The sequence below is a fragment of the Pelophylax lessonae genome (assembly GCF_965119305.1).
Source record: "Pelophylax lessonae genome assembly, chromosome: 3".
Classification (NCBI taxonomy): domain Eukaryota; kingdom Metazoa; phylum Chordata; class Amphibia; order Anura; family Ranidae; genus Pelophylax; species Pelophylax lessonae.
This window is the reverse complement of record NC_138770.1, coordinates 105,982,858-105,998,887: the sequence shown is the minus strand read 5'-3', so window position 1 is coordinate 105,998,887 and position 16,030 is coordinate 105,982,858. Positions and strand designations below refer to the sequence as shown.

At 42.9% G+C, this 16,030-nt stretch overlaps 1 protein-coding gene across 1 annotated transcript in view; it reads right to left on the bottom strand.

The window, feature by feature from the left end:
* The window catches only part of LOC309549025 (cytochrome P450 2K1-like), a 75,239-nt gene extending 63,203 nt beyond the window's left edge, over positions 1–12,036 (bottom strand). The window contains exons 1-2 of the mRNA XM_082248967.1: positions 11,841–12,036; positions 5,287–5,449 (exon numbers count right to left, since the gene is read on the bottom strand). Of these exons, the coding sequence (XP_082105093.1) occupies positions 5,287–5,449; positions 11,841–12,023 (346 nt within the window). The 5' untranslated portion in view covers positions 12,024–12,036. The remainder of the gene's footprint in view (positions 1–5,286; positions 5,450–11,840) is intronic.
* Between the last annotated feature and the right edge of the window lie 3,994 nt (positions 12,037–16,030).

The window sequence follows — 16,030 nt, the reverse complement described above, 5'->3', positions numbered from 1 at the left end:
AATATTCGACTAATCGAATAAGACCGAGGACGGAACCCCAAAGGTTCACACCATGCAATGTAGGACTTCCATGTGCGATGATAAATCTTTCTGGAAGTCGCTTTCCTTGCTTCAACTAGAGTAGGAATAACTGAAGCTGACAAACCTTTGTCCTTCAGCACCTGGGTCTCAATAGCCAGGCCGTTAAAGCCAGCGATCGTAAAGCAGGATGGAAGATCGGTCCCTGAGACAGTAGATCCTCTCTGAGAGGAAGTCTCCATGGGACGTCCGCCACCAGTCTGACCATGTCGGCGTACCAAGCTCGACGAGGCCAGTCCGGAGCTACCAGGATTACTGGGATTCCTTCCTCCTCTACCCTGCGAAGAAGTCTTGGCAGTAACGCGAGAGGAGGGAAGGCATATATTAGCTGGTATTGCCCCCACGGGGCGATCAGTGCGTCTGCGGTTTCTGCTAGAGGATCGCGGGAGCGAGCCACGAATCTCTGAACTTTCCTGTTGAATCGTGATGCCAACAGATCCACATCCGGGGTGCCCCACCGTAGGCACAACTGGTGGAAAACGTCTGGATGGAGGGACCATTCCCCCTGATCCAGGGTCTGACGGCTGAGATAATCTGCCTGCCAATTCTCCACCCCCGGAATGAACACCGCAGAGATTGCTGGAACAAATCGTTCCGCCCAGCGAAGAATGCAAGCCACTTCTTTGGCCGCTCGGACACTCTTGGTGCCCCCCTGATGATTGACATAAGCCACGGCCGTGGCACTGTCCGACTGGATCCGAACCGGGCTGCCCTGAAGCTGCTCGGTCCAGTGAATCAGACAAAGTCTGATCGCTCTCAGTTCCAATACATTTATCGGTAATCTGGATTCTTCCGGGGACCAAAGTCCCTGGACAGATAACTGACCAAGAATTCCTCCCCATCCGTGGTCACTATCGTCCAATATATTGGCAGAAATGACTTTCCCTGGCTGAGCATTGGAGACCGAAGCCACCAAACCAGAGACTCTCTGGTCTGTTTGCTCAATCGTATCTGATTGTCCAGGGATTCCGGATTCCGATTCCATCTGAGAAGAATCTCTTGCTGAAGAATTCGGGTATGGGACTGGGCAAATGGGACTGCTTCGAATGAAGCCACCATCAACCCCAGAACCCTCATGCAAGTCCGAAGGGAAGACCAGCTGTTGGACAGTAACAACTGGACTGCTGATTGAATCTTTCGAAGTTTCCCTACCGGAAGAAACACTCTTGTCCTGACTGTGTCTAGAATTAGACCCAGATATTCGAGCCTCTGGGTGGGAACCAGAAAAGACTTTTGCTGGTTCACCAGCCACCCGAATTCCTGTAAAGAAATCATAGTAATTTCTATGTTTTGTAGCAAGGTCTGAGGAGACTCTGCATGAAGCAGAAGATCGTCTAGGTAACCTAGAATCGATATACCTCTTTGGCGCAGAAGTGCCAACATTGGGGCCAACACTTTTGTGAAGACCCGCGGAGCCGTGGCGAGACCGAAAGGTAACGCCACAGACTGATAGTGGTTCTCCTCTACGGAAAAGCGTAGAAAACGCTGATGTCCTGCGAAAATGGGAATGTGAAGATAGGCGTCCTTGATGTCTATGGACGCTAGGACATCCCCTGGATGCAGGAAGGCTGCTACCGTGCGAATGGACTCCATTCTGAATCTTCTTATGTTGACGAAAGAATTGAGTGCTCTTAAGTCCAGAATTGGATGCACTTTGCCCTCTTTCCTGGGTATTGTAAACAGGTTTGAATAAAACCCTTGAAACCGTTCTGTCCAAGGAACGTGGACTACCACTCCTGGTTGTAGTAGATCTGTGACTGCTTTCCGCAGATCTTCTAGACGATCCGGAGATAGTCGGATATTGGAAGGGAAGAATCGCGCCGGTGGGAGAGATCGAAACTCGATCTTGTACCCTGACTTTATGACTTCGCAAACCCATTTGTCCGGGATTCTGGAAAGCCATGGATCCGGGAACCGGCGAAGACGTCCCCCCACCCCAGTTATGGGTGGGGGCGCACCTTCAGGCTTTGGATGGTTTATCTTCAGGTCTGGAGGGGGCGGGCTTTTGCTTGCCCGACCAACGACCCCTGACGCCTCCTGTAGGAACCTTGGAGGACTTAGTTTTTTCACCCGCTGGACGAAAAAACCTCTTGTGAGCAGAAAAAGAAGGCCCTCGTCTTTGACGAGTTCCTCTACCTTTAAAATTTTGCGGTAAAAAGGTGCTTTTTCCACCGGTGAGATCCTTAATGATCTCATCTAAGTTGGCTCCAAATAGACGTTCTCCTGAAAAGGGGATATTAGCCAATGCTTTTTTGGAACCTTGGTCGGCTATCCAACCTTTTAGCCACAGTGTACGCCTGAGAACCACTGCTGAGACTGATGCTCGCGCCATTAATGGAGTGGCGTCTAACGCCGCATCACATACAAACTGTAACCCCTGTATCATTTGTTCCAACAAATCTGATACCGCCTGAGGGACTTCTTCTAAGTCCCGGCGTAACCACTTGGTCCATTCAGTTACAGCCTGCGAAACCAGACCAATAGCAATTATTGGCCTGAAAGCTGATCCAATCAAGGAAAACATGGTGCGAGACATAGCTTCTATCTTGCGATCCACTGGATCTTTAAAAGACGGAGCGTCTTCTAAAGGAATAACCGTGGCTTTATTCAATCTAGCAATTGGTGAATCCACCACAGGTGGTTCTGTCCATTTCTTAATAAGGGTTTCCTCAAACGGATAACGCCTGTCAATGCGTTTGGAAATATTAAAAGTGCGTTTTGGCAGACGCCATTCTTCTTCGATTGGATTGCCAAAACATTTGGGCAATGGAAAAACCTTTGCCACTTTGATGCGCTTTTTAGTCCCAAAAGGGATCTCAGTTTCAGCTATTTCTGATGGAATACCCTGTAACCTTAAAGTCTCTTGAACAGATACAATGAGTGCGTTTACCAACGCTTCCTCTCGGGCTATGGCAGATGCCGAAACATCCTCCTCACTGTCTGAAGAGACAGGACCCGAGACACCAATACCAGATGAAGTACCTGCAACTGCAGAAATAGTCTCAGAGTCTGAATCCGAGGTTTCAGATAATAAGGGGTTAGGCGGGGGTCGCTTTCTTGCGCCCTGTCCCTGACAAGCCACTTCCACCCGGGACACAAAAGTTTCCATAATGGCTGACAAAGATTCAATTGTCAATGGGGTGCTGGAGGATCCCGCAGACCCCTCGAGGGGATCCGGAGGAGATACATGAGTGGCAGGGTCCATGTTAATACAGGACACTTTTGCCAGCAATAAACAAAAAAAAAACTTTTTTTTTTTTTTTTTTTTGTGTGTCTCCCCCTAGCGCAATAGCGCCCCTCAGAGTACCTGCTTCTCGATCCCAGAGAGAGAGAGAGGGACCCCCAAGGCTCACCAACCGATGCAGTGCAGTTTCCAACAAACTGCAGCCAGCGTCTGTCTTACACAGACTGGAAGGAGCTGTTTGCTTTTTCCCGGGCAGAAGGCGTGGCTCCGCCCCCTGTGTACGCCTTCCGGCGTTCCCAGCCCTCCACGAGGAAGCTGGGCTCACAAAACATGGCCGCCCCCATAGAAGAGACATAAGACTCCAAAAACATGGCGGCCGGCGTGACCTGAGGACATACATGCATACGGTCTACGGCAAAATGGCGGCGGACCGCCGATATCGTCTTCCCAGCACATCCACCTGCACTCTGCTGAGAGGTGACATATGGATCTACAGAGATACACTGCACATAAGGTAGGATTATACCTCCTATGTTTGCTGTAATGTTACAGTCTGCTGGGTAGAGTGTTAGCTCTTGAACCAAGTCCACTTCCCACAAACACATGCTGTATTACAAGGGGGACTTGTAAGTGTCAGATATATACTGACCATATATGGAGGGGCCCATAATATATACTGCCTCATAAATGAGGAAAAAAGGGAACGTTTTACTCACCATACCGACCGACAGGCACCCTCTCTTCATAATACCCTCTCCACCGAGGTGGGGGTTTGTGGACGCCTCGACTCTCTGGTCCTGGCGTCCAAGCGAGCTTTTAACTCGCAAAGTCAGTCCCTTTACTGGGACTCCGTCGCGGCCGACTCAGCGCACTGGTCTGCACGCGCTTTTAGGCAGAAACCGGGGTGACCACTGGATCTCACATCCAGCCCGTCGCCCGGCCCCGCATACTTACTTGAATATGTCGCGGCCGACCAAGCGCAATGCCTGGTCTGCACGCGCTCGTAGGCCGGCTGGGGTGACCACAAGTGTCGCCCAGTCCGGCATTTTTGCTTGAAGATCTCACAGGAAAAAAACACTGGAGAAAACTACCTAAAAAATGTCTTTTTCTTAAAGAAAAAAAGTCTTGCCAGGACCAAAAGATCCCAGCAAGGAACTTAGGTCCTTACTCCTGACTAGACAGAAAAAAACTGATTCCCTGTAGCAGAGAGAGGGAGGATATACCCTCAGGGACTGCCCCCTAGGGTGGAGCCAGAACGTTTTGTCATTCTGCCTAGTCCTACTCCTGCGGAGACAACATAACCCAGCTCTTGAGAATCAAGAAGACTACGTCTGTCAATGAGCGATAGAGAAAAATGGATTTGTTCCCACCTTAAAGCAGATGTGGGGTATATGGATTTCTGACTGCGGAAGCTATGGTGGGCTTTATATAAAGGTATTTAGGTCATTTTCATCCTAGGATGTCTTTTCACAGCCAGGGCCAGACTGGGAATAAAATTCAGCCCTGGAAATAATTTCATACCAGCCCCATAGCATTATTATACTGGCCCTACAGCATAACATCATTAATTTCTTGTTCATAAAAGGGAAAACCATGCATTTCAAAGTACATTTGAAGAGTGTATTATATATAGATAAGACAGATATGAAAGCATACAGGGCTTTATATATATATAAGAGCAAATTCCGGTTAAAAGTGTAGACATGGTACAGGAGGTGGTCAAAGGCTGTGTGGGCATGGTACAGGAGATGTCAGAGGCTGTGGACATGGTGCAGGAGATGCAGAGGCTGCGGGCATGGTACAAGAGAGGGAGAGGCTGCGGGCATAGCACAAGAGATGCAGTGGCTGTAGGCATGGTGCAGGAGATTCAGGGGCTGTGGGCATGGTGCAGAAGTTGCAGAAGCTGCATTTGTGCAATAGTTCTCTTTTTGTTAATCTAGTTATAAAAGAAAACACATAAAAATAATAAATTAAAAATATATATATATTATATACAGTATATATATATATAAATATATATATACCATGTTCTTTGGCCATGTCCACAAAAACTGGCACATATGGTCTTCCAGAAAACTCCTCAGCATAGTTGACCAGGGCACTTTTTACTGTCTCATAGCTGCACAGCACAACAATCTTCTGAGCTCCTATCTGTAGGCTATACACTGAGCCATATTTCTTAGCAAGCTGAAAAAAGAAAAAAAAAATCAATGCTTATAAATCTTAAAATCAGAACTATGTAGTACATATTGCCACAAAGCGTTAATTCATTAAAAACTAAGTATTTCAAGCCTAATTCCAGACAACTTTTTTAACTGTATAATTAGTGAGCACCTGAGTTGTTGAAGCCAGCCACAGAGCAAGATGAGATCAGAAGCGCCAGTTCCAGGGACATACAGTCCGGTCCATAAATATTGGGAACTCAGCACAATTCTAATATTTTTGGCTCTATACACAACCACAATGGATTTGAAATGAAACAAACAAGATGGGTTTTAACTGCAGACGTTCAGTTTTAATTTGAGGGTATTTACATCCAAATCAGGTGAACAGTGTAGGAGTTACAACAGTTTGTATATGTGCCTCCCACTTTTTAAGGGACCAAAAGTAATGGGACAATTGGCTGTTCCATGGCGTGTTATTCCCTCATTATCCCATTTACAAGGAGCAGATAAAAGGTCCAGAGTTCATTTCAAGTGTGCTATTTGCATTTGGAATCTGTTGCTGTCATTTCTCAATATGAGATCCAAAGAGCTGCCACTATCATTGAAGCAAGCCAATATTAGGCTGAAAAAACAAAACAAACCCATCAGAGAGATAGCAAAAACATTAGATGTGGCCAAATCAACTGTTTGGAACATCCTTAAAAAGAAAGAAGCAACACCAAAAGACCTGGAAGACCGTGGAAAACAACTGTGGTGGATGACCGAAGAATTCTTTCCCTGGTGAAGAAAACACCCTTCACAACAGGTAGCCAGATCAAGAACACTCTCCAGGAGGTAGGTGTATGTGTGTCAAAGTCAACAATCAAGAGAAGACTTCACCAGAGTCAATACAGAGGGTTCACCACAAGATGTAAACCATTGGTGAGCCTCAAAAACAGGAAGGCCAGATTAGAGTTTGACAAACAACATCTAAAAAAGCCTTCACAGTTCTGGAGCAACATCCTATGGACAGATGAGACCAAGATCAACTTGTACCAGAGTGATGGGAAGAGAAGAGTATGGAGAAGGAAAGGAACTGCTCATGATCCAAAGCATACCACCTCATCAGTGAAGCATGGTAGTGGTAGTGTCATGGCGTGGGCGTGTATGGCTGCCAATGGAACTGGTTCTCTTGTATTTATTGATGATGTGACTGCTGACAAAAGCAGCAGGATGAATTCTGAAGTTTTTCGGGCATTATCATCTGCTCATATTCAGCCAAATGCTTCAGAACTCATTGGACAGCGCTTCACAGTGCAGATGGACAATGACCTGAAGCATACTGCGAAAGCAACCAAAGAGTTTTTTAAGGGAAAGAAGTGGAATGTTATGCAATGGCCAAGTCAATCATCTGATCTGAATCCAATTGAGCATGCATTTCACTTGCTGAAGACAAAACTGAAGAAAAAATGCCCCAAGAACAAGCAGGAACTGAAGACAGTTGCAGTAGAGGCCTGACAGAGCATCACCAGGGATGAAACCCAAAGTCTGGTGATGTCTATTCCAGACTTCAAAGGATTTGCAACCAAGTATTAAAAAGTGAAAGTTTGATTTATGATTGTTAATCTTTCCCATTACTTTTGGTCCCTTAAAAAGTGGGAGGCACATATAAAAACTGTTGTAATTCCTACACCGTTCACCTGATTTGGATGTAAATACCCTCAAATTAAAGCTGAAAGTATGCAGTTAAAGCACATCTTGTCTGTTTCATTTCAAATCCATTGTGGTGGTGTATAGAGCCAAAAAGATTAGAATTGTGTCGATGTCCCAATATTTATGGACCTGACTGTAACTAGAAACCATGATCCGCATAGTAAAATTAAGACTTGTTAGCATGTTGTCTATACAGACCGAGGAGCAACAACCATTCTCATATAGTACTGTATATACTGTTGTTTAGCAATTCTGCCACTAGCTGGTAGTATTTTTTTATGCTTGCTTAATGTAATGTACTTTCTAGTGGCACTACAGGGGTGTAATGTTGCCTACCACCTCTGTGTTCCTGTAGTTTTCCAATAAAAAAAAAAAAAAAATAAAGGCTCAGACATGTGTCCAGCATTATCTAAATTGTAAGAGTCAAATCTCCAGCAGGTTTCCAATAGGTCCCAACAGACATACATTAAATTATGGCTACTAGTGCTTTATCAAAGTTTCCAGTTGCTCACATTCAAGGAAGTATAGGCCCTAGAGAACGAAAACTTTTACTTTACTTTCTCTGTTCTGTGCATAAAATTTACAGATTTAATTTGAAGACAGCTCTACCTAATACATTGTTCGTTTACCAGGGGAGGCACCGTACTCCTTATACTATCCTACTTTGAATGGGAGGGGGGAAATGTGTGGTTTGTGACATTTCTCACTTAACAGGTATTTTTTGTTTATTAAATTTGAACTCCATGCAATTATAAAAGACACAAATGAATGAAGCCCTAAAATCCCCAAAACATCAATAAATATATTTTTTAATATAAGCTGTGTAGGTACCTGGATTTGACTTGATATCAGTCTCTTGTAGTCCTCTACAGCAGATCTCAGACAGGAGTTTTTTTTTTTCTCCCCCTGGGGGGGACTGAGAGATTTATGGAATCATATGTATACCAAGGGGCATCTAATTGTTTTACAGTATGTATAATCTAGGAATATTATTTCTATATGTGATTTTGTTTTATATGTGATTTTGAATGATATGTAATGTTGCGTCTTTTAAAGTAAAATTAATAAAAAGATTTCAAACAGGTGGAAGGAGCAGCACAAGGAGCCAATGAGGTGTGTTTCAGTGCAAGGTGCATGTTGACAGGAGGAGAGAACAGAGTGACAGAGAGATGAGATCATCAGTCTGCTGCTTCTACTTTCACTGTCCAGTCAAAGGGTAGGGGTGGGGAGGTGACCTGTATAGAAAACGAAACTGCTGCAGAAAAAATCAGGTCCCCTCCCCTGCTACTTAGGACTGTGGGAAAGTTTTGTGTAACTCTCAAAACTGAACAGAGAAACGATCAAAAATCCTTTGGTAGGTAAATCTGCCCTCAAATATATATTTAATCAGTGTACTCAGCTGTTTGCCCGGAGTTCAGCTTTAAACATCTTTAATAGATAGGGACCTAGAAAACAGTCAGACTGAGTTTGAAAAAACCCTAGAATTCAGATCCACGGAACCTGGTTTAGGAGGAGGGGCTTAAAGATCAATTATGATAAAAAGACAGTATCTTCTGATAACCAACAAATGCAGACAGTTTTACCAATTGTAGCTGCGCTCCCACACTGTATCCTTACACTGTTTGAGTCCTCACTAACAGAACAAGGATGCTGGGTATGAGGGTGCTCACGACCAACCCATGTGACAGGGCTTGGGTTTAGGCAGTCATTTAACAAGCTCAAATACTGTCACATGGGCAGTCCACAATGTCAACTCCCTGTTTAAATGCCAATAGAAGATGACACTGAAACCAGATGACACACCAAGATGGCACATCAATACCAGAAGGTATGCTATGTCTATGTCTCCCAACGCAGTCTCAAGAGCATGGAGGAGATTCCAGGAGACAGGCAGTCACACTAGGAGAAATTGGCAAGGCCATAGAAGGTCCTTAACCCATCAGCAGGACCAGTATCTGCTCCTTTGTGGAAGGAGGAACAGGATGAGCACTGCCAGAGCCCAACAAAATTACATCCAGCAGGCCACTGATGTGAATGTCTCTGACCAAACAATCAGAAACAGACTTCATGAGGGTGGCCTGAGGACCTGGAGTCCTCTAGTAGGCCCTGTGCTCACTGCCCGGATCAGTAGAGCTCGATTGGCATTTACTATTAAACACCAGAATTGGCAGGTCAGCCACTAACACCCTGTGCTTATCACAGATGAGAGCAGGTACACCCTGAGCACATGTGACAGAGGTGAAAGGGTCTGGAGGAGCCGTGCAGAACGTTTTTGCTGCCTGTAACATCGTACAGCATGACCGGTTTGGTGGTGGGTCAGTGATGATCTGGGGAGCAATATCCATAGAGAGACGCACTGACCTCTACAGGCTACACAATGGCACCCTGACTGCCATTAGGTATCGAGATGAAATCCTTGGACCCATTGTCAGACTCTACGCTTGTGCAGTGGGTCCTGAGTTCCTCCTGGTGCATAACAATGACCGGCCTTATATGGCAAGCGTATGCAGCCAGTTCCTGGAGGATGAAGTAATTGATACCATTGAATGGCCCCACACTCGCTTGACCTGAATCCAATAGAACATCTCTGGGACATTATTTTTCAGTCCATCCGATGCCGCCAGGTTGCACCTCAGTCTGTTCAGGAGTTTAGTGATGCCCTGGTCTAGATCTAGGATGAAATACCCCAGGACACCATCTCTCATCTCATTAGGAGCATGCCCCGACGTTGACAGGCATGCATACAAGCACGTGTGGGCCATACAAACTACTGTGTACCGTTTTGAGTTGCTGCAATGAAATTTCAGCAAAATGTGCCTGCTGCATCATTTTTTCACTTTGATTTTCGGAGTGTCTTTGAATTCAGCCCTCTGTAGGTTGATCATTTTAATTTCCATCAAACAATGTGGCATCTTTTCGTTCCTAACACATTGCCCAATCCATATCAGTATAGATATCCAGCATGACATTTTTCCCCATTGAGATCAGATGTGTTTCCAAATTGTTCCTTTAATTTTTTTAAGCATTGTATAATAGCCTGGGCGTCTGGGTTTTTATATTCTCTAAAACTGGAAAAATTTGTTTAGTTTCATTTCGGATTTGTTTGTTTAGTTAATAATTTTGTTTCCTCATATTCATTATGCTAGAATAATTTGTTTTCAGAATTTGGTTTGTATATTCAGATTAATTTTGTATATTCGTTATTTTCAAATAAAATACGAATTTCGACTGTATTCATTTTATTTTATTCTTTTCTATTAATTTATTTTCTATTCTATTTTTTTTCTATTCAATTGTTTACTATCCTATTCTATTCCTTTACTTTCAATGCTATTCTGTTTTGTTCTATTCTATTTGGCAGCTAAAGTAGAAATTTCCATCTTATTTCACTATTACACCCTATGGAATTTATTGTGATACAGTATGTTTTCATTTTGAATTCAAATTCATTTTAGAATTCAAATTCATTTTTAAATTTTAACTTAAATTCTTTTAGTTAGGAATTTTCCCCAAGTTGGGAATTTAAATGGCACGTTAGAAATAGTGCATATGATACCAATTCTTTAAAAGATAAAAATTAGTTTATTAACACAATATTAAAAAATTGATAAAAATTGTACATAGAAACTATGGTATGGTGAAACTATGGTATGGCGGACTTCGTTTTGCTCAGCGGGGATTGATCCGCTGATCCCCGCTGAGCAGGCGGATGACAGGTCCGTCTCTGCTTACTTTGCAGGGACAGACCTATCAGATCCCCTCTCTCTTCTATGGGAGATCAGATGAAAACGGACTGCCTGTTCATTTTCATTCGATCCAATCAGATCCGATTCGATCCTCCAGACAGAGGAAAATAGGGTAACCATCCTTCTGGATTTCATGGATCTGCTCAGATAGTAGCGGGTGTCAGCGGACATGACACCGCTGACATCCGCTGCTCCATAGGGGTGCATGGTGCATCTGATCAGGTCCGCCTGAAAAACTGACAGGCGGACCTGACCAGAAAGCCCATGTGAAAGGGCCCTATGAATGGTCAATGACCGTCCTGCAATGACGTTGCGTTTCAGAGAGAACAAATCTCTTTCGTCGGGTAAAGACAGGATCACATTTATTATTTTGGACAGTGAGAAACAAAGCATAGCCGTATACATATAAAAACATGCATTGTTTCTTGGTCCTGCCCGGTTGCCCAATGTAAGACAAGTGCAAGATATTCAAATATCCCGCCCTGTGTCACCAGCCAGTTTCCTGAAAGTGGATACCAATACTTATACATCGGGGGGGGGGGGGGGTTACCTTTGTTGAGTAAATATCACCCCTGACATTCGAAAAAGGGCCTTTTTACCTCTTACGATATAACCTCAACCCCCTGGGACTCACAGCCTTGGCAACAGTGGCCACTGTGACACTTCTTCCCCTTTAATGTATCTTACACTGGGCAACCTGGCAGGACCAAGAACCAATGCATGTTTTTAAGTGTATACGTCTATGCTTTGTTCCCCACTGTCCAACTGAATAAATGTGATCCCGTCTCTACCCCTGATGAGGGAGATTTGTTTTTTCTGAAACGCATTGGATGACATTAAACACTGCACCACAGGACAGGCATTGACAATTCTAATGCATACCATATTTTATATGTTTTTTAAAAATGTCTATATGTTTTATATAAGAATACACAAAAAGGGCTTATTCTTGTATCTAAAAGTCCAAGATCTTACCTCATAAAACGTTATGTAAGGTTTATTCATATTTATAATGTGCATATTTCCAATAACAGGCAAACGTGGTGGTCCAGGAGGATAATTTGGATGAATTGTTTTCTTCTCACTGAACCAAAAAATGGCCAGGACAACACAAGTGACAGCAGAGAGGACAACTGTAACTGGATCTGTTAAAAACATGTCTGCAGCAAGACCTAAAGACAAAAACAGAAAGAAAAGGAGAAACTGAGCACAGAAGGAGCTAAGAGAGGATGGAGAGAGGAGCTTTGTATAAGTAATAATAGTAGACATTCTCCTTGGCATACAAATGACAAGTAACATGCTGGCGAAAAGTCCAAGGGTGGTACAGCATTACTTTTTCTCTACACCTTTCTGTGTGCCATCATTGACATGCATTAGGAAAAGCCCCCTTCTGTAACTTTATTGTTGTGGATGTGTGAGGTAGTGTCGGACCTTGTAGGAAATGGTTCTCTGTAGGTACTTGTGGAGGAACACTAGTGTGGTTGGTCCCTTTAAGGTGTGAGGGCTGTTACAGCGGATGAGGGCTTTAAAGATTAAAGAGTTAAAGATTAGCTCCATTTTTGTTAAGAAAAAAAAAATCCACTCTGGGTGATGAATGTATATTGCAGAGATTTTAACAATTCCTACCTATTGTTTCTCTGAAGAAATTGCTTGTAGGCAGGTGCCGTCTGTATTCCCCATTGTGAGTGATGCTTGACCTATGCGGCAATGCAGAAGGAGAAGAAAGTTGTGAGGAACTTGGTTCCTCTTTGACTTTTTGCGGTCACAGAGAAACAGCTGTCCGATTGGACGTTGGAGCCCCACGTGACTTTGGTGGCCATCTTGAGTCTATTTAAGACTCAGGCTCACGGGTTTAGTGCAGTTTTATGCGAGTGGCTAGTATAGGGACAATTTCCCTGTCTGGCAGGGACAGTGCTTAGTGGCAGGGAAAGGTTCCTGAAGAGTAGAGGAAGTGCAGGGACTACTATCTCATGTTAGGAAGCCTCCTGTTTGGCCGCATTCCCAATCCTCACTTCAGAAGCTGTCAGCATCTTTTCAAGATCTGGATCCTCTACTACTGTTTGTAAGTAGCTCTGGTCGGTTGTGCCTACTTGCTGGGTCTGTTAGTAGGTTTGTGGAACTCTCACAATATGCTGTTCATATCCACCTTGGCCTCTTAGTGTATTATTGCTAACAACACACCACGTTGCACCCTACCCACATACTTGTTTACCAATTTTCTTTTGCAGACTGATTCTGAATGGGAGTGTTTGGTTCATTATAATCAGCTGTTGCACTTTCAGTGTTTTGATGAGAAACGCTACCTGCATTTCTTTAGAGGTATTTAACCTTTGGGGAATAGTTTATAAAAACTGATTTCCTATTGCAGGAAGTGCTTAAAATCTGACTTGTAGCTGAGAAAATCAGTGAGCCAATCACACAATCAGGAAATTACATTTCTGAGGCATTCTGTACATTGTGACATACAAAATGCCTCCAGGTTTCAATATTGCATTGAATTTTGCAGACAATTATAGCCGCTACAGATTCATTTTTAATACCTGTATATGGAACTCATCTCAACTCATTAGGACTGCACGCTTTAGCTCACAATATTGTTTACATTAACCTTTTTTGCATGTGCAACTTGGTTTTCTTTGGTTTATTTTTTAAAGTATACCTAAAACCAGTTATTTTTTAGCTTTGGATAGAGGAGTAATGGGTTAAAAGTTCTGACTTTTTGCCATATGCATCCCATTGGAGCTATTGCCTTTTTGTCCGGTCATATAGACACAACAGGGAAGAAGAAAAAAATCCCTTCTGTCATTTGTCATTAGACAAGGTGACAAGTCACACCACTGTGATGTTTCAAACCAACGTGAGACCCCCACCTCTTAAACTTACGTTCGCTCAATTGTTATAACCACCTAATAAAGGTTAAAGTAGAACGATAGGCAATTTTTTTTTTTCGGATAGAGCAAGCGAGGGTTATAGCCCCTATCAGATTTTTTTCACCATTTGTGTCCCATGGCGGAGATTTCCCTTCACTTTTGTCCCATAGCCAAGTGAGAGGAAATCCTTGTAAATAAAGGAAATTCCTTGGGGACCCCCGGATCACCAGAACTAGTGTCCCTATTGGAAGATTTCCCCTCTGTTACTTTTCTAGGGAACAACCCAAAAGTTGGATTTTTCTTTTACTTTCACTTTCAATGATAATGGTAAACAGGACAAATAGAGAGGGTGAATATCCTAATGGGGACACAGACAGCAATAACAACTAACAAGTGTTCTAATCTCTCTCCACCCTATCCAAAATGGAAAAAAAAAAGTTTTGCGCTTAGTTATACTTCAAAAAGTGATCAATCATCTCCTTACTTATAATACAGTACAGGACCATAGGTGGTCCCAGTCATCAAAGATAGCTTTTCTCAATGTTTCTAAAATGGTATTATACAATAGCTCCCAATTGTCCCTGATTTTGAGGGACTGTCCTCGATTTGGAGCAAGGCTCCTCTGTCCCTCTTTTGTCCTCATTTATCCCTCATTTATCCCTCATTTTGGTCTGATCTATATAGTTGTATATAAAATGAACTATTTTTCTATCAAAAAGTGTTTTCCAGTGCTAAACCTTTCATCCAATTTCCAAATTGCTGCATTTATAAATTCCAAAAGCCAATATAAAGGAATAGCAGTGGTAAAAAAAAGCACTTGTAGGTTTAACCAATCATTTTTTTTTTGTACAATTTTAATTTAACAATGGGTCCGGGGGTGTGTCCTATGTCTACATACTTTTTCTAATAGGTGTCCCTCATTCCCATCTTAAAAAGTTGGGAGGTATGTAAAACCTCCCTCAAAAAATGTACAACTTGCAGCATACCAATGTATAGATGTGGCAACTGCATTTGTTTTCTTTTTCTAGGCTTTTTCCCTTTATTTCACCTGGTGATCTCTGATCTGGCCAGTAACACACTTCCTGTCTTAGGGTATATGCCTTCGGGATGAAGTAGTATAAGTAGAGGTCGGTGTTAAGCCCCGTACACGATCAGATTATCGAACGATCTGTCGTCCGTTTTTTGTGGCATGCTAGTCTGATGTGGAAAGTGAAGAGGTTTTTTTCCATACGAATTTTCCCGTACGACAGAATTCTACTTCAGAAGTGATGTCATGTGTTGGATTGCTTTGTATGTGTTCTTTCATCTCTGAGCATGCCTAGTCTTGCTCTTAAGATTTTCTTCCGTCAAAATCTGTACTAATGAGACGAAAATCGGACGTTGTATTACGGATGACAAAAAATTTTTATAGCCTGCACATCAGGATTTTGTCAGCTGAAAAGTCGGAGTTGGCTGTCGAAAGCACCATACTAACAATCCGAAAATCGGCAGATCGGTCATCGGACCAATTTTCCCTTCAGATTTTCTTATCGTGTGTACAGGCCTTTAGACTAGCAGATTTATACGGACTTGACTAACAATTTGAAACTGAACTCCAACTAACATTTTATAGGCAGTTACAGCAAGCAGTTTTTTTTCCTTTTTGGATAATGTTTTTGCCTAAATAAATATAATCCGACCATTGTAAGCACTCCTGCCAGTGATAAATGGTTTGTTCCAACCAAACCACTACTTTGTCTGGAAACAGTGGGCTGTTAAAGAAAGTTAAAAAATAACAGACTTACTGGCAGGATCACCAGGTGAAATAAAGGAAAAAAGCCTAAAAAAAAAAAATGAATGCAGCCACCACATCTAAGAGTCAGTAAGCTGCAATACAATACATTTTTGGTATTGGATTTAATACTGTTTTAAGTATCAAGTGTACTACAGAAAATGAAAAGTTTGCAACAATGCAGTGTTTAACTGGCATTGTTGATGATGAAGCAGTGCAATCAGAAGATAACAATGACAGCTACTGTAGCTAATGTTTCAAAATAGGAAAATAAGGGGGGGGGGGGGCAGGACAAGTGTTATACTCATGACAGGTTCAGGGCATTTCGGAAAATCTTGCTTTTTCGGTTCCTAGGACATAAAAGAAGCCAATAGCTAATTTAGGATCCTTCTATCACTATAATATTGATTTTGAGTTTATGTAAAACAAAACATTTTATTCTGACTTTGTTCTACTGAGGAGATGTCTTTCCTGCTGACCCCCCCCCCCCCCCATTGGGGTACCCTTGGGCAACCAGAGGAGAA